Source organism: Carcharodon carcharias, chromosome 11 (assembly GCF_017639515.1).
Source record: "Carcharodon carcharias isolate sCarCar2 chromosome 11, sCarCar2.pri, whole genome shotgun sequence".
NCBI lineage: Eukaryota > Metazoa > Chordata > Chondrichthyes > Lamniformes > Lamnidae > Carcharodon > Carcharodon carcharias.
In genome coordinates this window covers 95,822,963-95,845,314 of record NC_054477.1, presented here as the reverse complement: position 1 = coordinate 95,845,314, position 22,352 = coordinate 95,822,963, and the positions used below count along the sequence as shown (strand labels likewise).

At 41.6% G+C, this 22,352-nt stretch overlaps 1 protein-coding gene across 1 annotated transcript in view; it reads left to right on the top strand.

The window, feature by feature from the left end:
• Window positions 1-22,352, top strand: part of zmp:0000001236 (mastermind-like protein 2) — a 416,718-nt gene that overhangs the window by 373,753 nt on the left and 20,613 nt on the right. The window contains exon 3 of the mRNA XM_041199671.1: window positions 20,539-20,745. Coding sequence (XP_041055605.1) covers window positions 20,539-20,745 — 207 coding nt within the window. The remainder of the gene's footprint in view (window positions 1-20,538; window positions 20,746-22,352) is intronic.

Genomic DNA, 22,352 nt, shown 5'->3' with positions numbered 1-22,352 from the left:
GCACGAGAACGGCAGCTCACATGGAGGCTTGGGACCGACAAGAGTGAGTCAGTGGTGAGGGAGCTGGGTGGGGGTGAGGTGTGGAATAGGGTCAGGAGCATGGAGAAGTAGAAAAGGGATCAAGGGATGATAGAGGAAAGGGTCGGGGGCATGGAAGAATGAAGAGGGAAGGGCCTGGCATCCTGGGTGTGGAGAAATCAGTCAAGTTAAGAAAATGAAGGGCCTGAAGGGTGGTGTAAGTACTGTCCAAATGTGGATTTATCTCAGGGTGTTCGCTGGCAGAGTACTTCCAAGGCTTTCAGTTCACCTATGCCATTTCATTATCCTCAATGAGAGTGATCTCGGACAATGTCCTTTACAATGCACAGAAGGGAGGGCCAGCTGAACCTGCAAGTGCAGCCATGTCCCATGGCAAGTCCAACACTGGACACTAACATGAACATTCAATAAAGAGTGAACAGAAAAAATAACATTGTTTCTTCCACAATAAAGGAAATATCCCAACTCCCATATAACTATCAATATGTCCAACAATGAGGTGTGCCAGTATATTTAGCTCTCTGACTAAGCTAGTTTCAACAAATAGTGATGATGCACACATGAATAAAATGTCATGTGAGGTATTTATAAATAAAATTTAAATTTGAAGAAACACCCATGCTACCTTTGTGTTGTCAATAAGTCTTATGTTAATGGCAATGGAGTTGGGCAGAAAGGTTTTGGCTGTATTTGACCAGAAGGCTCTTTTACAACTCACCCATAGCTGCAGCATTGTCAGCTGACAGCGGGTTTCATTACTGAAAAGCATCTCCCACCACGGAATCAGATTTGTTTCTTGTGCAAGTTGCCAGCACTTCAAATTTTAATTGTAATTGCATGGGAGACAGAATAAAGCAAGAGAGTAAAGGTGGAGCACACTTCCCGTTCCGCCATTAGGGACAGCGCACCACTGACAAAATTCCTCCCATAGTCTCCATAACACAAAAACTTGGTTTTAAAAGTAACCTAAAACATAGAATGCATTGAAGGTGATAAAAGCCCTCTACAGACTGTAAGTACCCCTGTGTTAAATTTGCTCAGATTGTTCCACCGACTTTCCTAGTGGGTGTTGGCTCACAGGAACATCCTATCCACAATTCAACACCAGCTGGCTAACTCAGAGGGTCACAAGGATAAATGTTTGAGAAATGGAAAGTTTATACAGGTGTGTTAGGAAATGTGGTTCTGATGTTGGGGTTCAGATACATCAAGGGAAGATTTCCCTCACTACAACAGAATTATTCTTTGTAATCATATTAACTAGTTTGATACAAATGGCAAACTGAGGAAGGTTTTTGCCATTGTTGGGCCAGAGGGGGAGCATTAATTTACATCTGGCTGTGGGAAAACCAATGTGGGACTGCTCAATATTGACACTCAGTGGCCAGAATAGAAAGGCATCCATTTTCATCACTGATTGGGGTGGGGTGGCAAAATCCAAAAATTAAAATGTGAAATTTAATTTCTTAAAAAAGACTTTATTTAATCTTAATTTCATTTGTAGCTTTTCCTTGTCAGCACACAATTCACTTCTCTCGTGCGCAGGTTTGAGCTTCTGTAAAACATAATGGACTGATTTTGGTTTGCTGCATATGTAGGGTAGCTGCTTAATGACATTGGTGGGAGGCCTGAACCATTTTCACAGTCCAACTTCATTTTAGTATCAAGGGAAAACTGTCAGTGTAATTCGCTCAATATATCAGCGACTTTCCCATTGTGAGAGTGGGAAATCTGTCAGGGCTCTCACAATATAAAAGCTTTCAGCACCTCTTAAAGAGGAGGTGCATTTTTCTCATGGTTGAACATTGGAACAGTATCTTCACTAGCAGAGCAGACGATAACTGCATCCAGGTTTGTGGAAGTACTGGTAGATCAAGTTACCATTGGACGGGAAGTCCTTTTCCAATGCTGACATATCAAAACAGTACTGAGGGAGTGCTGCATTGTTGGAGGTACAGTCTTTCAGATGAGACGTTAAACTAAGGCTCCCTCTGCCCTCTTAGGCAGACGTGAAAAATCTAATGGCACTAATTCAAAGAAGAGCAGGGAGTTACCCCGGTGTCCTGGCCAATATTTATTCCTCAATCGACATCACAAAAACAGATGATCTGGTCATTATTACATTGCTGTTTACGAGAGCTTGCTGTCTGTAAAATAGCTGCTGCATTCCCTGCATTACAACAGTGACTATGCTTTAAAAGTACTTCATTGGCTGTGAAACATTTTGAAACATAAGGTGGTCGTGGAAAGCACTATATAAATGCAAGTCTTTCTTTTTCTTTGTGTGTTGGCAGTCGGTGCCCAATAGATGCCCAAACCTGGGAATTTAATGAAAATGACGTGCTGCTCCACCTTGGTAGTGGTGCTATCAAAACAGTGCTGGTTGCCTCTCTCAGGATGACAGCCTAGCTGCTCCCTTGCTGTTCCTTCAACCAAACACAAGCCTAATGCCAAGAAGCCAACTGGCCTGGGAAATGTAACAATTGGGGAAATCTGGTTTTGTTGTTATGTGTTACAGTGAGACCAGAGACTTGTCCTTTTCAGTTGTGTGGTTGTACTTGGGGTCTATATAGATGGTTGTATCTCACTGCTGGATGGGGGGAATGGGACAATGTTGTGCATACTATAAGAGTGGATTGCAGTTCCTGCTGTAGGTGGTGACATAGCTCCAACACTGTCTTCCTACAAAACCGCAAACCGCTTTATACATTGTTCCTCAAAATGCTGAAGGTATGAGGATTGGCTCTGAAGAGGTGGTGTAGGTAGGATGACTTTCAAGCTCTCCTCTTCTGGCTTGTGCCCAACCTGCTGCAGCTGCAGCTCAGTGCACCTGCTACTGTCTTTCCTCCTCCTCCTGACACAGTGGTGACCCAACCACACTCCCCTACTGCCACCCTGAATGCTGACAGATGCTCCTTCTCAATGGAATGAATATGAAACACTGTCACAGCAATAGCAATAGGTCCAGAAATCAAAAAAGGACACTACCTCAAACTGGCAGCCCTGCAGTTTACCTATCTAGCATTCAGAATGGTGCTATCTTAACTTGAAATGCCAGTGGGTCATTGGCATGTTCTAAAATGGCATCAGCAATGTGGCTGCATATGAAAATAGCCTTGCAGTGCAGCATCTCTCTTTATTATTGATATGAGGCTGGCACCACATCTGGGTGGGGGTATTGGGTGCCTACTCTGAGGCTCTCCCAAAGATCATGAGATGTGGCAGGATATGCATTGCTGATTTTCATGCCATTGCAGTCCCTTTTTCGGCAGGAAATTTGTAACCAGCAGATTAAAAACTGGCCCCAGTGTGTCCTCTCAATCCTTTAAAAAATCTTCTTGGTGGATTTTTACTTGGTTTAATGTGTAATTGTATGCTATCATACTGTGGGTTCCTTTTGTAAATGGGGCTGCTAGGAACTGTCATTTCTTTGGGCCATATGTGTGTAATTGCACATGAACCTGTCATGTCAACTTTAAAACATTTTATTGAGTTTTCATGGAACCAGATGAAGAGCTTCTTTTATCATTCTCATGATTCGCTTTGATAGTAGAGAAGATGGAAACAGCACCATTATGTGTTCAAGTGGCCAATAACAGATGTGTAACCTGAGAGCTTGTCTCTATTATTGGAGTCAGACACCAAATTTGATTTCCCTATCCTGCACCCCACCAGAATTATCTTCTTTTCTAAAGCTGATCTGCACCCGGCCCTGCTGATGTCTCAGTGTAACTAGTTACAAGGAGGAGCGTGGAGGTGGAAAAGGATGCCTTGCGTGATAACTGTTCCCCGGCTCCTTTTAGAAAAGAGTTTTAGCTTTCTTCAAGAACATGCCAATTATTTATCATATTATTACAGATGCAAAAAGCTTACACAAAATTTCACCTAATTTTGAGCCTTTGATATTGGCATTTTCCCAGAGAATTAGCAAAGTTAACTGTATGCAACTATAGAAAGTGAAGTAGCCATATTAATCCAAATGCAGCCATGCCAATGATTGAAATCTCTAGTTCTAGCCAACGATTATTTTTCCAATGTCCAGGGTGTTAGAGTCCAAAGTGGGGTTACTTAATGATAAACGTGATGAGCGAACTGTTTCCTTCCAAATAAATCCTGCTGAAAAGTATCATCACAGCATTTCAGTCCTGATGATATAAATAGCACTGAGCTCTTTCAGCTCCTCCTGCTCTCAGATCCCTTCCCTGTAAGAACAGTGATTATTTGATGGGGATAATGATGTCTTATTCATATGCATAAGAGGATAATCAAATAATGAGCAGAAATGGAAATAGATCGAGAAGCAGTTAAATTTAAAAGCAAAATACTACAGGTTCTGGACATCTGAAATAAAAACAGAAAATGCTGGAATACTAAGTGTCAGGCAGCATCTGCGAAGAGGAAAATAGAGTTAACATTTCGGCTCTGTAACCTCTCCAGTCCTAAATGCATGGGGCCAAGTCATTTCTGGATTTTGGAATTTACTGGATGGTAGTATGATATCAGAATGCCTGACTACAAGTTGTGAACCAGAAAACACCGTAGATATAAATGTTTACCTGAAACATAAAACAGTGATAAAACATTATTAAGCAATGATTTAAAAATTGTTTTAATTATCCATATACTGTATCTTACATGTTTTCGTTCTCAAAGTACTGTATTAAAATGATGCCGATGACATCAAGAATCTGCTGAAATTCACAGATGGAATCATCAGAAATTACTGATCCTATGTAAACTTCAATTATTTGCATACTATGCTCACTATAAAAGCCAATGTTAATCTTTATTCAGTTAGGAGTAACTGACTTTTTAATGGTGTTCTAAGACATATTTAACAACCTCGCTTGCCTTGAAAATCTAATTTAAAGTTGTACCGCCTCATTCCCTCAGCATTTAAACATTTCAGATTTTTAATAAAATAAAAATGATTTTTTAAAATGTTTTTCTTCTGACATTTACATTTCACTAAGCATATATCCCAATCTTTATTTGCTTTCTATTCAATGATTTAAATGTGATTTTTATGCTCCTTGCACTTTGCTGTCTATGAGAATTCTTCACTCTGAAAGGCTGATCTGCCTGCCTACTGCTGCCCTATTGCTGGACACCACAGATCTCGTGTAGAAGGCGACATATTGAAATTGAGATTTTCCAGTCAGCCTCCAGTTTCCTGACAGGATGGGGGACAGACCAACTGCCCGGAGATGGGCACCCAGTGGCAGATGGGGATGCAAGGGCTCCTAGTAGATCTACAAGTCCTCCCTGCCGGCCTAGATGTAGGCACAGCCAAATACCATCCTGAAGAATTGTTCTCCACCCCCATCCCCATGTTCCCCCCTCATGGTGTTTTTTGTATTTTTAAATTCTTTTTAAAAAGGCTGAGATGCCCTCTCAGTTACTTACCTTGCAGCAGGTGCTCCTCTGCAGTTGGAAGGCCTCTAATAGGAAATCCATCTCCATGCCAATTAATGGCTTACCCACTTGAAAATGAAAACAAATTTGGCTCCTATTTCCTGCCTCAGTGATGAAAATTCAATAGAAATCTGCATCCTAGAGCCTGTTAGATCTTTATGGGCAAGTTTTCTCAAAGTCAGTGGTGAGAGCTGACCCTTCACTACTGCCCACAAAATCCGGGCCTTTAGGTAATGGTATATGTTGACACTGAGCAACATATCTCTGGAAGATGATAGGTTCAGTTTCTTGACTGTCATGCATTAGCTGATCTCAGCTGGCATGACAGCTTATTTGCCCTCAACATTTTCTAATGTTAAGTGTGAATCTCTGACAAGTATTCTCCCTATGCTTAAGTTGCCTGTTAATACTCAATACCTAGAATAATGCATGAAAGGCTCCCAATGACCCCGAGTGTCAGCTTTGGGAGAAGAGGGTAAGAGAATGGAAAAATGAAAAGAATAATTTAGCAATTGAGAAGCAAGATTGGATCTATCCAGTAAGAAACTGCTATTGAAGATTCTTGAGGAAATAGATAAATTGAACCCCAGTGATGACCAAAATTGCTGGGAAAAGAATAAGGAGGGATCACAAGCACAATCTTAAAATCAAGAAGGTACACAAACTATTTAAAAGAAACCAGTTACACATATGGGAAATACTTTTCCATGGAAAGCACTGGAGGCAAATAATATAGAAAAATATCAGGTAGAATTCAGTAACCGCTGAGGGGGTGGTTGATTGTGAATTATTTATTTTCAAGGCAGATAGACTGAAGAATATTTTCTGGTCCTGTAGGTTCCTATTTCCATAAAGCACATGTCCAATATGTATGTAGCATATGAAACATGCTGACTGGTTGCATTTTAATGAATGTTAAATTAAGGCAACCATAAAGACGCAAGACATAAGTAGAGACTAGCACTTAATTATCTCTCAAAATAATTTCAATCACATCTCTGGAAAAAAATCATTGTGTCTTGTGTGTGGTCATGTTGATTCCTCATCCACCTCAAATTTGTAGCATAATGAACATAGAAAAATTTTCAGTAGCTCAAACGACTTTTCTAATATTTCCAGGGTTGTAATGGGAGATTGTATTGAGATATAGCAAAGTGCACTGTCTATGTTTGAGTGTTTATCATTGGTTCTAACTTTTCCACTAAATAGGAGTTGCCTCTTAATGATCTTGGGCTAATCATCTCCATCCATTCCAGCATTCCAGGACTTTATTTTCTTACTGTACTTTACATTCATTCTCTTCATATTTTGCAGATCTCAATCATGCACAATTCAGCAGAGTCCCACCACAGAATTGTCAGGTGCAACTCCTGCCCAGCTGCATCTTTACAACAAAAAGAAAGACCCCACATTTAAAATGAAGTAATTCTAAAATGAAAGGCAAAACAAAGTTAAAGTAAAAGCAAAATGAATGGAAGTAGCAAAAGTTAAAAAAGCGATCATAAAAGTTAAGTAAAAGAAGTAAGGAATCAAATAGATAACTAAAAAATGACAACTCAAAAGATGCAAAAGAAAGCCATTAAAAGGAGGCAGATTTCTTTTGATTCACTTATGGGATTTAACATCGCTGGCTAGGCCAGCATTTATTGCCCATCTCTAATTGCCCTTGAGAAGGATCTCTAATTGCCCTTGAGAAGGTGCCTTCTTGGACTGCTGCTTTCTTGAACCGCTGCAGGTGGTGTAATTACACCCCCAGTGCTGTTAGGGAGGGAGTACCACGATTTTGATAAAAATGAAAACCACAAAAGGCATAAGAAAAGAATAAGTAAAAATTAATAAAGTTATTTTTTATAGATAGGCCTAATTATTTTGATGCACTTGCACCCCCCCCCCCACCCCGCCTTGAAGGAAGAAGGCGTCACAAAACAGGTGAAAAAATATGACAATGTCATCTTTGTACCTGGATTAGAGGTTACAGTAAAAATGCCAGAACTTTAAAATTTCCAAACTAAATGATTATGTACATTTTATAATAGTTTTATAACAATTACCTTTTGATATGTGGTGTCAAAGACACCAAGTTTAAATAATAAATTGGTAAAACAGTCCTTCAGGGAAGAGGAATGGCAGCATCTGTGTTTGCAAGGTCATGATAACCATCTTCACATTTTCTTTGCTTTGCCTGTTGTGGCTCAGTGCAATAAAAGTGTAGATTATTGGGCAAGGAAAATTTTCACTGGTGACGGCTGCCAAGAAGCAAGCTCAGCAACTCTCTGTAGACACAGCACTCCTTTGTGTTACACCAGCAAATTTATTCTAACTATTAGCACCTCCTTGTTCACCTCCCCGCTCAAATTATGGACAATTTTACAATCAAATAAAGCCATACATAACATGCTTGGCAAGGGCCATTCAGCCAGAAGAAATGTGATCTACAAGAAGCTATACTGGATTTGAAAATCGACTCAAAACTTGAAACACAACAACATTGTTCCAAGAAAATTAGATGTGGAATTGAATTGTATTAGACCAAATGAATTCTGAAGATTGAAGTGGGTTCAGGTTAACCAAGATAGGGACACAGGAACAGGAGTAGGCCATTTAGCTCCTTGAGCTCATTCATCAGTCAATGAAATCGTGACTGATGTGTGACTTAACTGCATATACCCACCTTTAACAAAGATCTTTCAGTCTCAGTTTTAAAGTTAACAATTGATTTAGGATCAATTGCCATTTATGGATAAGAGTTCCAAACTTCTATCATCCTTTGTGTGTAGAAGTGTTTCCTAATTTCACCCCGAAAGGTCTGACTCTAATTTTTAGACTATATATCCAGTCCTAGACTCCCCAGCCAACAGAGACAGTTTTTCATTGTTTCTTTAGCCCATGGACGTGTACTCCAAATGGATAGTTTTCCTTCTCCTCTACCCAGTTTGCTTTGTACACATGGCAGAAACTGTCATTTATCTTAGAGTAAAAGTAGAATTGAACCATACTTAAGACACCTTTGAGTGTTTGAAAATTCCACATTTAACCCCTTGATACCAGATTGATGAATCAAATATTAAATAAAAATCTAATCAGGACTAATTGTAAATTATCAGAGAATTTGGTAATATTAAGAAATGCCCAATGCTGCAACAATATGATCCAAGTGAGCTTTGAAGGCCGGCCCATCCCCTGGCAGGATGTTGTGTTGGGAATGGGCTTTTAAATCTTTAGCCTCTTTGGCAATCAGCCTCAGGACCTGAATATCTGTTGTGGACAGTTTCAGCCAGGCTCCTGGTTTCCAGGTGCTCCTCAAACTCCCACAGAAGAATGAGATCCTGCCTTTGAATAATTTCTGTGTTCTTAATTATGATGAATTTATTACTCTTCAATATAGCCAACCTTCAGTAATAAATTTCGATAGTAACCATTATTTCTACCATTCAGCGTTGGTGCTATGTTCAGCCTTGCTGAGAATGCTGCTGATAATCAAATGTCTCTATTCAGATTCCCAGAACTCATCTGTATACCCAGAACGATTTTTGTGGGATTTTCTATGCTTTGCTTTTGTCAAATACAAGGTTGCACTTACAGCCCTGCTGGGGCCAGAATTGAAAGCAGGCAGGAGTTAAAAATACCCAGTTCCTGGGCTTGATCCACCGCTGAGCCATTTTTGCAGTCGTGGGATGGGGCAGGGGTGCTTCAGGGCTACCTGTTCACATGGGGCAGGTAGCCTACGTAGCCCATTGGGAGTCTATTGAAGCCAATTAAAGGAGACCCCTGAGATTTTCCAATCAGTCACCAGTTCCTTTAGGTGTTGTGGGCCAGTTCAGCTGCCTGGAGGTGGGGCCAACGCTGCAGGCAATCGAGAGGCCCTCCCTGCCTGGATACAGCAGACCGTGGAGGGCCTGTCGCCTCCCTCCCATAATGGCGGCCTGGCTGCAAGATCCCATTTTTAATTTAAGTTTAAAAAAAATTGGAGAGAGGACATCTCAATCTTAAAGCACCCTCTCCCTTCCTTACTCTTTTTTTAAACTTGTTCATGGGATGTGGGTGTCGCTGACTGGGCCAGCATTTATTGCCCATCCCTAATTGCCCTTGTTCAGAGGGCATTTGGGAGTTCAGGACCGTTTCTGGGGTCTCATGTAGGCCAGGCCAGGTAAGGACAGCAGATTTCCTTCCCTAAAAGACATTATTGAACCAGATGGGTTTTTATGACAACCAGCAATGGTTTCATGGTCGTCATCAGACTTTTTAATTCCTGGGTTCGAATCCCACCATCTGCCGTGGTGGGATTTGAACCCAGGTTCCCAGAGCAATACCCTGGGTCTGTGGATTACCAGTTCAGTGACAATACCACGATGCTGCCACCTCTTGCTCTGTACAGCCTGCTGCTCCTTCCAAGCTGTAAGGCCTCTGATTTGCGCTCCAGCTTCAAGAACCTGCCAGCTGTCTTTAATTGGATGGTGAGTCCATCCCCAAGCTAATTGACATGCACCCCCGTGAAAATCACAATGAGTGACTGTCGGCCCAGAGGGTGGAATTCGGACCCAGAGACGGTTCTGAACTCTTTTCCTTACTCCCAGAGGGGAAATTCTAAAATCCTGCCCACAATTTCTCTGTTCCTCTCTGACTGAATGGAAAAAATCTGATTATTCATCCCCTTTCAACCTAGAATATTTTCTTTTTATCATTCATTTATGCAAACTCCAGTTGTTTTAATTTCTAAAATACTCCCTTGAAAAGTACAAAAATAGGTTCTGAAACCGAGCCATGCAGTCAACAATGCAAGTACTGCCCCCTCTCCACCCACACTTTTTTTGGAGCATTTTCACCTTTTGTTTTTTCTTATGCAGACCCATTTGCTCTGACTCTCAATTCTCCCAAGTTCCCTCCCTTCTCACTCCTGAAGTTTTCACAACTCCAACCTTCTATATGTTATGTCATAGGAAATGGTTCCTAAAATAAATAGACAAGTGATTTTTCTTTTCCTTTTAAACTAGTGCAGCGATAGTGCTTGTTTGGTTGCTCCATACATAAATCTTCGTTGATAATTCATTTACAGGAATTAGGATAAAAGCACGTACACTTTATAGGTGATTATTTCCTAGAGTTGACAACAGAATAATAAAACCTGGAGGCAGCCAGATGTGGGTGTTTATTTAAAAAAAGAATCTCATAAGAATATGAAACACCTAAAATGCTGAAGTGATATGAATAAAAACACAGCAGGATCATCACTTTAAACTTATCGGAGGAGTAAAATGAGAATACAAACTGATTCTTATTTGTTGCAGAATATACAGTTATTAGACAAAGCTGTTAGGACATTGACAGCTCAGGCTAATAGATTTTTTGAATTGTACAAACAGGCTCAGAGTTCTAGGAAGCATTATATGGCCTTCAGCTGCTAATTTATAATTGACTTCAAAATAGTAGGTCCCTTTTTCCAAAACAATAGAACAGAATTTACATTGAGTTTCAATTGGTTCTCCCTTGTTTAGGAAAGAGTTGGTGCATTGTTCTACATTTGCTACAGATTTTTTAGTTAGAAATTTAAAAGAAAATAAGGGAGTACAGCAGGGATTTTACTGCAGGAAGTTATTATTATTATGTTTGCAGCAGTTAAACTAGGAGGAGTGTAACTTGGGATTATACCTATTTATTATTTTGATCAGAATTAAATATATAACCATGGCTCCTTATGATCTCTTTTAATATCCTGGCAGCAAGGTAGATCTGAAGTGATGTCTGTTCTAAAGACATACATTAATGTTGATCAAAAAATTAAGAGGGGTTTAGAAGGATTAATTTCTACCATTGGATTGCTCCATGGCTTTAATAGCCATGACTCCATGAAAATATCCTGCCTCTGAAATCTGCAAAGCTATGGGAAGGGTTTTTTCCCCCAACCAAGTGAAAATCCTTGCAAAATAACTGTAACATTGAGCTTGAAGACATTGCTGGTGCAGATGTGCATTGGAGGGTCAGTCTTACAAACAGCAATCCTGGTGTAGAGTTTCACTCCTGGAAGTATATAGTTAGAATGCAGGCAAGAAGGCCAGTGGGCTCTGCAGGATTTTCTGTACATTCAAAATGTCCTAACTCTTGCTGTGGTTGAAGCTCCATGCCATGAGTCCAAATTTGTAAATCTTATCTTACCATGGCCTGGATTTTCAACCCTGAGGCAGGTAGTGCGAGTCAGGAAAATTCCCAGCTCAGCTGGGAACTCACCCGCCCCTGGAGAAAATGCCCGCAAAGGCAGGATTTTCATTGCCCGGGGCAGGTGCAGGATGCAGTTGGGCCAGCTGACCTGGAAAGGAGGTCAGAAGCAGCCCCAGGGACTGCTGGGTGTGGAGGCGGGCTGTTTAAAAGGCCCGTCTCAGTGCTGTGGGATTTCATCCCAGTTAAAATAAAAACAGAAAGCCCTCCAGCACTCGACCCTCACTCCCACATACGCTCCATACCCCATCCATGCCCCCATGCCAGGCTCTGCCCCCTCACTCACCCCCATGGCCACCTCATGCCACCTATGCCAAGCTATGCCCACTACCCACCCACATGGCTCCTCATGACCACTATGACCCCGCCATCCATCACCAATGGCTCCTCATGCATCCTATGCCAAGCTAAGGCACGTCCATGCCCATTCACCTACTATACTCTGAATAGAAACAATGGACCCTAGTGACGTTAGAATATGTAGAAAAAAAGCTTTAAATAAAAGAGTCAATCATTCATTACTATGTTAAAAAGTCCTTTCACTTCAGCCCAATAAGAGTGTCAATCATCTTTAGCATCAATAACAAAAACCTGCAGGCTCTTGAAACCTCTCAACCTTGTATAAATATACATTGTGCAATTGACAGCAAAGATCAGAGTGTCAGAGCCATCAATCAAGCAGCATTTTCCATGGGGCTCAGGTGTTACATCAGAGTAACGCATGTCTAGGCTCTTAACCCAGTCTCATTATGTATTCTGTCCAGTCGTAGTAGATTGGGTGTTTCTATAGATGTTGTCAAATGGACTTTCAGAAGACATTTATTTGATCACATTCCATACAAGGGATTATTAGCAAAGTTGAAACTACCCAGAATTGGAGATAACTGTGTGACATGGTTGGTAATTGGTTGCAAAGTTGGAGACAGGGATTGGTATAAAGGAAAGGCACTCTGAAGGCAGAATGCAACAGATGATTTTCCCAGAGATCTGTGTTGGATTTTCAACATGTAAATAGTTGTATGTTCACCTTTTCATATGACACTAAATTAGTACACACAGAAAGTTGTGTAGATTAGAGCAGTAAGTTACAAACGGATACAAACAGACTAAGTAAGAAGGCTTAACTATGGCAGATGGATTTCAGTGTTGGATGTCATCCACTTTAGATCCATTAAGGAAAATTTGTAATATCTTAATAATGTTGGAAAACTAAGAAAAGTATCCATGTGCACAAATGACTAAATATTAGTGAACAAGTACAAAAAGTAATCAAAAAGGTTAATGGGATCATGTCCTTTATCTCAAGGGTTTGGAATGCAAAGGGGAGGGAGTGATGCTTCATTTGTACAAAGCTTTGGTCAGGTCCCATTGGGAGGCTGTGATCAGTTTTGGGTATCAATCCTCAGGAAAGATATATTGGACTGAATTTTCCTGGCTCTGGTGAGCTTGAAGGCATGGTGGAAGGGACCAGGAAAATAGGAACTGTATTGGGATAGCTCTCCAACACATTCCCACTGCTGGGATACTTCCCTGAGGTACGCTAGGAAGCTGACCAGCTTCCCATCCCATGGAGGCAGCCAGCCAATTTATATTGTTGAGGCCCCAATCAGGGGTGATTTTGCAGCCTCTCCGCTATTTAGCCTGCAGCAGAGCAGCCGCTCCCCATTGCATGTGGAGGGGCTCCGCTGCGGTATGTTGGGAGGCCATTGGAGCTGGTAGCTCCATACCTCAAAGAAAAGTCAGAATCATGGCCGAGACCAATGCAGGGTTTCTCTTCCAGCCTGATTTGCCTACAGGTCTAGATGCTAGTTATCTGATGACTGAGGTGCAGGCCAACTAGACACCTGCATGTTGAGGTTCCCTAATGATCTCCTATCTGTCTCAGCAGCATCCTCCTCTACTGGTGGGGTTGCGAAGCCTCCAGTGCTGCCTACCCTCTGTTTGTGCCAGCAGCATTGGGATCTGGCCCTCTGTCCTTAATAGGATGGTGACTCGGAGGTGGCCATTTAGGAGGCCATCTTTGGCAAGATTGTGCCACCGCTCTTGCTACTGGTCGATGTCCCAAAGCCTGCAGCAAAATCTAGCCTATTGGTTTGGGACTATGTGCAGAACAGAGTCACCAGAATTATAAAAACAAAAAACTGCGGATGCTGAAAATCCAAAACAAAAACAGAATTACCTGGAAAAATTCAGCAGGTCTGGCAGTATCGGCGGAGAAGAAAAGATTTGACATTTTGAGTCCTCGTGACCCTTCAACAGAACTGATTTTTCTTTACACGGAGAGGGGTGAAATATAAGCTGGTTTAAGGTTGGGGCGGGGGGGGGGGGGGGTTGGTGAAAGAGAAGTGGAGGGGGGTGTTGTAGGGACAAGCAAGCAGTGATAGGAGCAGATCATCAAAAGATGTCACAGACAAAAGAACAAAAGAACACAGAGGTGTTGAAGGTGGTGATATTATCTAAACGAATGTGCTAATTAAGAATGGATGGTAGGGCACTCAAGGTATAGCTCTAGTGGGGGTGGGGGGGAGCATAAAAGATTTAAAAATAATGGAAATAAGTGGGAAAAGAAAAATCTATATAAATTATTGGAAAAAAACAAAAGGAAGGGGGAAGAAACAGAAAGGGGGTGGGGATGGAGGAGGGAGCTCAAGACCTAAAGTTGTTGAATTCAATGTTCAGTCCGGAAGGCTGTAAAGTCCCTAGTCGGAAGATGAGGTGCTGTTCCTCCAGTTTGCGTTGGGCTTCACTGGAACAATGCAGCAGGTCAAGGACGGACATGTGGGCAAGAGAGCAGGGTGGAGTGTTAAATTGGCAAGCGACAGGGAGGTTTGGGTCATTCTTGCGGACAGACCGCAGCTGTTCTGCAAAGCGGTTGCCCAGTTTACGTTTAGTCTCTCCAATGTAGAGGAGACCGCATTGGGAGCAACGAATACAGTAGACTAAGTTGGGGGAAATGCAAGTGAAATGCTGCTTCACTTGAAAGGAGTGTTTGGGCCCTTGGATGGTGAGGAGAGAGGAAGTGAAGGGGCAGGTGTTACATATTTTGAAGGGGCATGGGGAGGTGCCATAGGTAGGGGTTGAGGAGTAGGGGGTGATGGAGGAATGGACCAGGGTGTCCCGGAGGGAACGATCCCTACGGAATGCCGCCATGTTTAGTGGTGGCATCATGCTGGAGTTGGCGGAAATGGCAGAGGATGATTCTTTGAATGCGGAGGCTGGTGGGATGATAAGTGAGGACAAGGGGGACCCTATCATGTTTCTGGGAGGGAGGACAAGGCATGAGGGCGGATACCTGCTGAGTTTTTCCAGGTAATTCTGTTTTTGTCACCAGAATTATACCAGGGCATAAAGGAGGTAATATAAAGTTGGTTTGTATTTTCTTGAGTTTAGAAGATAGATGGGTAATCTACTTGAGGTTTTAAAATGACAAAGACAAATGATTGTGTAAATACAGAGAGACTATTTTCTCTGGTAGAAGATTCAAGGACACTTGAGGCATAATCTTAAAACAAAAACAGGTTATTTAGAAGTGAAATTGGGGAGCATTTTTTCACACAAAGGGTAATGGAAATCTGAACTCTCTCTCTCCTAAAAGGTTGCAGATCCTGATTTAAATTTACATTTGCAAGTTGAGATTGATAGATATAGAAGGGTTTCAAAATATATGGGGCAAAGGTAGGTGAAAGGAATTGAGGTACAGACCAACTATGATGGTGGAACAGGCTAGAGGGCTGAATGGCCTATTGCTGTTCCCTGTATGAGGGAAATTTTAATGTGAAGGAGGTTGTGAGTTTGGATGTAGTTGAAGGTTTAATACCAGCAAAAACACAAGCCTGTTGCAATGTTGGCTCCAATCTGCTGCCTTCCAGGTTTAACTTGAGCGGCTTAGAAAGTTGTTGAGGGTTGTTGCCTTTTAACAGATGCTCATTGCTCACTTAGAAGTTGATTTCAAAATTAACGGTGCATCTGCGGGTTTCCCAGGTGTCTTGAAAGGCGAGTGAAAACCAGGCAAGAGCACAATGGCAACCGAGGGAGCTGAATGAAATGTGAGGAAATTCTGCAGTACTCACAGCTGCTTTCTGATCTGTTCATGGAAAAGAGTTTGTTCTCAATACTTTTGCTTAAGAGGTTACTTTCTACATTTGGAAGTTTTCTCAATCACATCTGGATGGATAACATTAGGAATGCTTTGTACTCCCAATCCAACTACAGCAGGGAGGAACACCCCCTGGCTACACAAACACGTTAAAAGATGTAAACTTACCTTTTAAATGGTTGAAGGTTTCAAGGCCAGGAATATCCCGCCACGTGTTTCACTCAGTGAAGTTCAATTTCTCGGAAGGCATCCTAAAACAGGCATTAGGCTCCTCATCAATGAAGCCTCTGTATTTTGTCATAGTGTGTGGGGGCTAAGGGGGGCAGGCCCTGTAAAATCTTTGCCTGGCCATGCAAGCACGGTAGCTTAAAAAGGCGGACTTGTGTGCAGCCTGCATGGGGACTTTCAGGCTGCTGCATGGCCATGTTTAGAGGGAACATTGTTTCTCATTAGGATATGCAAGAGACCTAAAGCCTGTTTCAGGACAACTGAAAATTATCCAAAATCAGTATTTATTTAACATATGGGTGAGGAGGAGCATATAATAATTAGAATGTGTAAGTAGGTTGTGTGAGGAGCACAAATTTATTTACATCTTCATTTATTCCTTTATTAATTTTGATCCAAAGGCAACACCACAGGAGAGTCATTACAGAATTTGCATAATATCTTATACTCACTGTGTTGTTTTATAGGACAGACTATCACTTGGAGAATTTGGACTACCTATAACAGGATCATTAACCCTCATTGAGGATGTGATCATTCATCCAGCCAAGCATCTAGATTATTGAAATATGCCATGGAAACTGCCACTTCCAAAAATAGAGTAAAACAGAATAATTGCGCACATTGTACATAAATGTTAAAAAGTGCATTCTTGGGACGGATTTCCAGCAGCAATCCAATTTTGGGACTTAGATAATAATTATAAATGGTTCCTGTGTGGTTTATGATAGCCCTTTACCCTGCATTTAGATACTTGTCATTCCTGGGCAGCCATTATTTTCTATCCACATGTGTAAATTGAAAAATTACGCGGAGCCTCTTTCAGGGGCTCGATATTCTCATACTAGATTGATCTGAGAGCCTTGCTGCATATATAGGAGTAGTTTTGTAAAATACACATGTACAGTGTCAGCTAGAGGTTGATCAAAACATGTAGGGCCTAGTGTTGCAAAAAACTTGCAGCTTTGTGGATCTATTTGCTCCTTATGTAATTGTAGGGACTTTCAAATGTTGTGGTCTCTGGGTGTACAAGGCTGACCCTGATTGACTCAATATCCGGCTTACAAGAAAATTCAGCCAAATAGTTGGATCTTTCCAAATGGAAAGTGATAGGATGTGAATCTGCTCCTTAACACTGTGTGCTGCTGTGCACTTATTACTTTGCGAGAGCATTTTTTTCATTTGCATGAATTTAGTTGGCAGCATTCTGATATTAAAGGCCTAAATGAGAACTTTCTGTTTAAGTTGGAAGTCGACTGCACATCTGCATTAATGGAAATGTACTTCAGGGTCTGCATTCTGACAATAGCTAGACAGTTTGTTCATTGTGGTCGCTCATTGTTATAGTTGTCAATAATTTTGAAACTGATCTTAAATATTTTTGTTTCATAAAACAGGATACTTTTTTTACTGTATTGCAGTGCTTTTAGTTCTAATGATGATGGGAACCTAACTAAAACATCTTTTGGCAGTACAGAACCTGAGTATTGCTGAAAAAAAAGACACGCTGTCAAAGCTTTTCATCTTGCACTCATCAGGACAGATTTGCAAAAATACCAATTGTAAAGGGAACAATAAGTTATACTACATGAGAAGAGAGTGCTAATTGGTCAAGGCATTGCCACGGGGAATGAACCAGGGAATGGCTGTCCCCCAAGCTTTTGTTTTTTTGAAAAAAAGCGCAATGCATGGGCATGCTTCATCTATCTGCAAAGGACAGGGCACTGTGGCTTCTAGCACGCTTAAGTGAGCCACACTGCAAGTCTGACTGATAATCTTAAATTGGTTATCAGTGTAATTCTTAACATAATCAAGATTGTTTAACAAGTACTGTCCAATTGCAGAATCACATCTAATGTTGGACATTGTTCTGAGTTTTGCAAGCAGGTGTTGATTGGATGCTGTCAGTACTTTGGCTGTTGCTAACAGCCAAAGGACATGCTGTTTGATACGATCCGTCAGTGATTGGGATTTTCGGCCTACATATCTGGCATCACACCAGCACTGAAATTCATATACCACATTACTCATTTGTGTGATAGACAGGACCTCTTTTTGGCTTGACGGCAGCGTCCTATTAGTGGGGAATACCACTTGTGTTGCTGTTGCATAGTAGCAGCGTGAAGCAGCTAGCTTAATCTGTTGCCCAAATTTTTGAGTCACCTTAATCTTTCAGAGTAATCTGAGGTAGACTGGGCATTTTTCAGGACCGACAAAGGGACTCGAATGGTCATCCTTAACAAGTGTTACTATATCAACAAAACGTATGCCATCCTTATTGATGAGACCAAATTTGTAACCATTGGACCTGCCGCTAAGTATGACCGAACAGCCCTGCTCAAAAGCAAGTTACAAAAGTACATGTTGGACTTGAGTAAGGGTAATGAGCTGCCCGGTGCATGTATATATCATAGGATTCATCCTCTTGGCTCCCTGTGTCCACATATGTATGGGTTGCCCAAGACACACAAAAGTGATGTTTCTTTATGTCATATCTTATCTATGACTGGTTCTGCACAACATGAATTGGCAAGTGGTTGTGTGACTTGCTACAACCAGTTCTGAGAAAGTTTTCCACATACAGCGTGAAGGATTCTTTCAGTTTTGCGAAAAACATACATGACTTGCATATTCATTGTATTGCCATGTCCATGTGCTCATTTGGTATTGCTAACCTATTCACCAATTTGTCACTCAAGGAAGCAGTAGACTTTTTCACCCTGTCACTATATCATGGCAATCTAGACACACCACCATTGTCTGAATCTGTACTCACTGAACTTATAAACTTGACAACTCTTGCAGTTGAGTTCAGTTTTAATGACACCATGTAAGCCCAAATAGATGGTATTGCCATGGGATCCCCTGTAGGCCCAGCTCTCACAAACATCTTTGTTGGTTTCCGCAAGAAACGCGTTTTTGATGGAATGACACCTAATCTCCTATCCCTTGCATATTTCCAAGCCATAGATGATACAATTGTTATGTTTGAATCCACAGCTACATGTAAGAATTTCCTTACACACCTTAATGGGCTCCATCTTGCACTCAAATTCACCTTTGAAATAAAAGAGTCAAATGGAGCTCCCTTTCCTCAATGTGCTAGTTGAGAAATCTGCCAGTTGGTTTTCGATTACTGTCTACTGCAATCCTACCTTCACTGGTGAATATATGCGTTGGGATTCCTGCAGTTCCACACGCTATAAGGTTGGCATTTTAGCTGCCTTATAAACAGGGCCCGAGCCATTTGCTCACTGTGCAGGCTAGGTGCTGAAATAGGGCACGTCAAATCCATGCAGGATAATAGATGCCCTGATCAGGTCATTGCTTGCTATATATCACGCAAACTCATGAACAGGTCTAAGGTTGTCACTTTTGGTCCTCTAAAATGCCCAGTCTACCTCAGATTATCCTGGAAGGGTAAGGTATCTCAAAAATTTGAGAAACAGGTGAAGCTATCTGTTTCATGCTGCTACTATGTTATAGCTACATGAGTGGTATTCTCCACTAACAGGGTGCTATCGTCAAGCCAAAAAGATGTTCTGCCTATCAGACAAATGAGTAATGTGGTATGTGAATTTCCATACAGGTGTGATGCCAGATATGAAGGCTGTATGTCCCAATCATTGGCAGATCATATCAAACAGCACGTCCCTTCAGCTGTTCGCAACAGGCGAAGTACTGACTGTACCCAACTAGACCATGCTTGCAAAACTTAAAATATAATGTCCAACATTAGATGTGTGATTCTGCAATTGGACAGCACTTGACATACAATCCTGATTGTGCTAAGTATTACACCGACAACCCCAGTTTAAGATTGGCTCATTTACAGAAGCTATTTATATTCATGCACAGTTCCCTGTCCTTTGCAGACAGAAGGAGCGTGTCCACGCATTGTACCTTTTTCAACTAAACAAAAGCTTGGGGGATGGCTATTTCCTGGTTCAATCCCCATGGCAATGTCTTGACCAATCAGAGTCCACTTACCAACCAATTGGCCCTCTGTTCTCATGCAGTATAAATTTTCCTTTATAATTGGTTTTCTTGCATATCTATCCTGATGAGTGCAAGATGAAAAGCTTTGACAGCATGTCTCTTTTTTAAGCTATATAAAGTATCTTTAATGATTATTACATAACTTAGGTTTCTGTAGTTATGGAAACCTTTAAATGCAGCATATCGGAATGCATTGTTTCCACTGAGTCGTCTGATACAGGTTTGTGGGTAGGATTTTACTACACTGTGACTTCTTGACTTAAGCTGTCACCATTGATGGTTACAGAGCACATTGATGAAGCCTTTAAAAAGGTCACTTGGCTTCTCTATGAATTGCAGTTGCTTGGAAAAACTAGAGATCAAACTTCTTCAAACATGAGTTTGCAAAGATGTAAATAATTGCGCAAAACAATTCTGAATTAAAGTACTACAAATGATTTTTTTTTTCCGGATCTCATGCCATATTCCTCATGATACATTTTTCCCTTTACAAAGCTGAAATTTATGAAGTTTAGCACAAGAAATAACTTGTTCTTTCTTTCCCTTCTCAGGATCAGAATTCTCTGGTGAGGCCAGGTCCAGGTCCAAGCCAAACTTCAAATACCTGTCCAAACCCGAATCCTGGCAACAGCTACATTAACAATTCACATCAGGCTGTGTTAAAGCAGCAGCTGATGGAGAAGAAACAGGTCATGCAGAGGCAGATGATAGAGCATCAGAAACAGCTGCTGCTTCGTCAACAAATCCTGACAGACCCGGTACAGTATTCTCTTGATCACTTTGCTAAACACATGTGTGCTTTATGAATAAAGTTTTCATTTTTTTTATATAGGACCACAGAGAGCAATGTCTAAACAGTTTAGGACTCAACCTCCCAGCCTTTTTCAAGTTGTTTCCTCCTGCCTCGAGTTCCTTATTAAGAAAACCAACAAGGCAATATTTCATCTGGCCTGTGCTACTCTTCAACGTGTTTTGCTTTAAGGAACTGCCATGGATGGCCCTGATTTTAACTTTATATGGGGTTTTGGGCATTGCTAGTGAGATGAGTTGAAAATATCCTGCTACTGCACAATGAGGCCCAGGCAATTAATTTAAATGCAACCAGCTCCCCTTCCCACTGACCCCTTCAGACAGGAAGTGGCAGAAAATCAGGGTTGCCCGCGGACATATGACAGGTGGTCTCATGGACGACTCTCAGGCTTCCCGTTACAGCTGAATGGTCAGAGCTGGATTTGCTTCTGTTTAGCAATGTGAATTACAGGTCTCCAGTCTCATTTAAGAACAGCAGCAATAATAAAAAGTTAATAGTTAATAATAATAAGAGAGCAGTGCATGGAGCTTGTGGGTTTTCATTCGAGCACATCTTCCCCAGGACCATTGTATACAGTGTAAAGCCAGTCATTACATAGTAATGGAGGGTTGTTTGCTTCTATTTTCTCTCTCCCTCCGGAGAGGTACCTCATCGCTAATGAAGTCTTCTCACCAGGCAATAGGTCTCATCAGTGAATTATCAGCTGTTTTGCCATTTTTGAGCATTTCAAGTAGCCAAACAAAGTTATCATACCTGAAAACTCCTAGGCCCAATACCTAGCATAAATGTCTGCTTGCGACCTCTGAACTGGTTACTGAGTGCATATAGCATAGACTAAACTCTCTTACCTGATGGCATATCATGTTCAACCTCATAAGAAATTGCCCTCACCATCAGGGTGACCAACTTTGGGCAAAAAAAACTATGGCACATTTTGCCGTGGAGGATGCTGACTAGACCTTAGGATTGGGAGTTCTGGTTAGACTGTGAGAGTGGGTTTGGTAGGGTAGGGGATCTGGGTGGTTTCTGGCAAGACCTGCCCCAGGTCTGATAATGCTGGCTATACCCCACATCCCAGAAAGCCACTAGACAGCCCTGAACCCCAACCACCAATCTGCTGAGGCCGGGGTATGCACAGACATAGCCCTGTAGAGACAGAAATCTGGGACACGACAAGTCCCAGAAAGCCTGACCTGGGACATGGGTCGAAAAGCCAAATTATGGGACAGCTGATCACCCAGCTCACCATTACACAGGGTTCACAGGACAGCACAGAAACCTGGAAGCTAAAGGCAAAATACTGCAGTTGCTGGAAATCTGAAACAAAAACAAAAAATGCTGGAAAAACTCAGCAGGTCTGACAGCATCTGTGAAGAGAAAGACAGAGTTAATGTTTCGAGCCCATATGGCTCTCCTTCAGAGCTAAAGAGAAGTAGAAATGTGGTGAATTATACACTGTTTAAGAGGGCGGTTGGACAGGTGGAGCTGGATAGAAGGCCAGCGATAGGTGGAAGCAAAGGAAAGATTGCCATAGATGTCATAAACGAAAGCTCA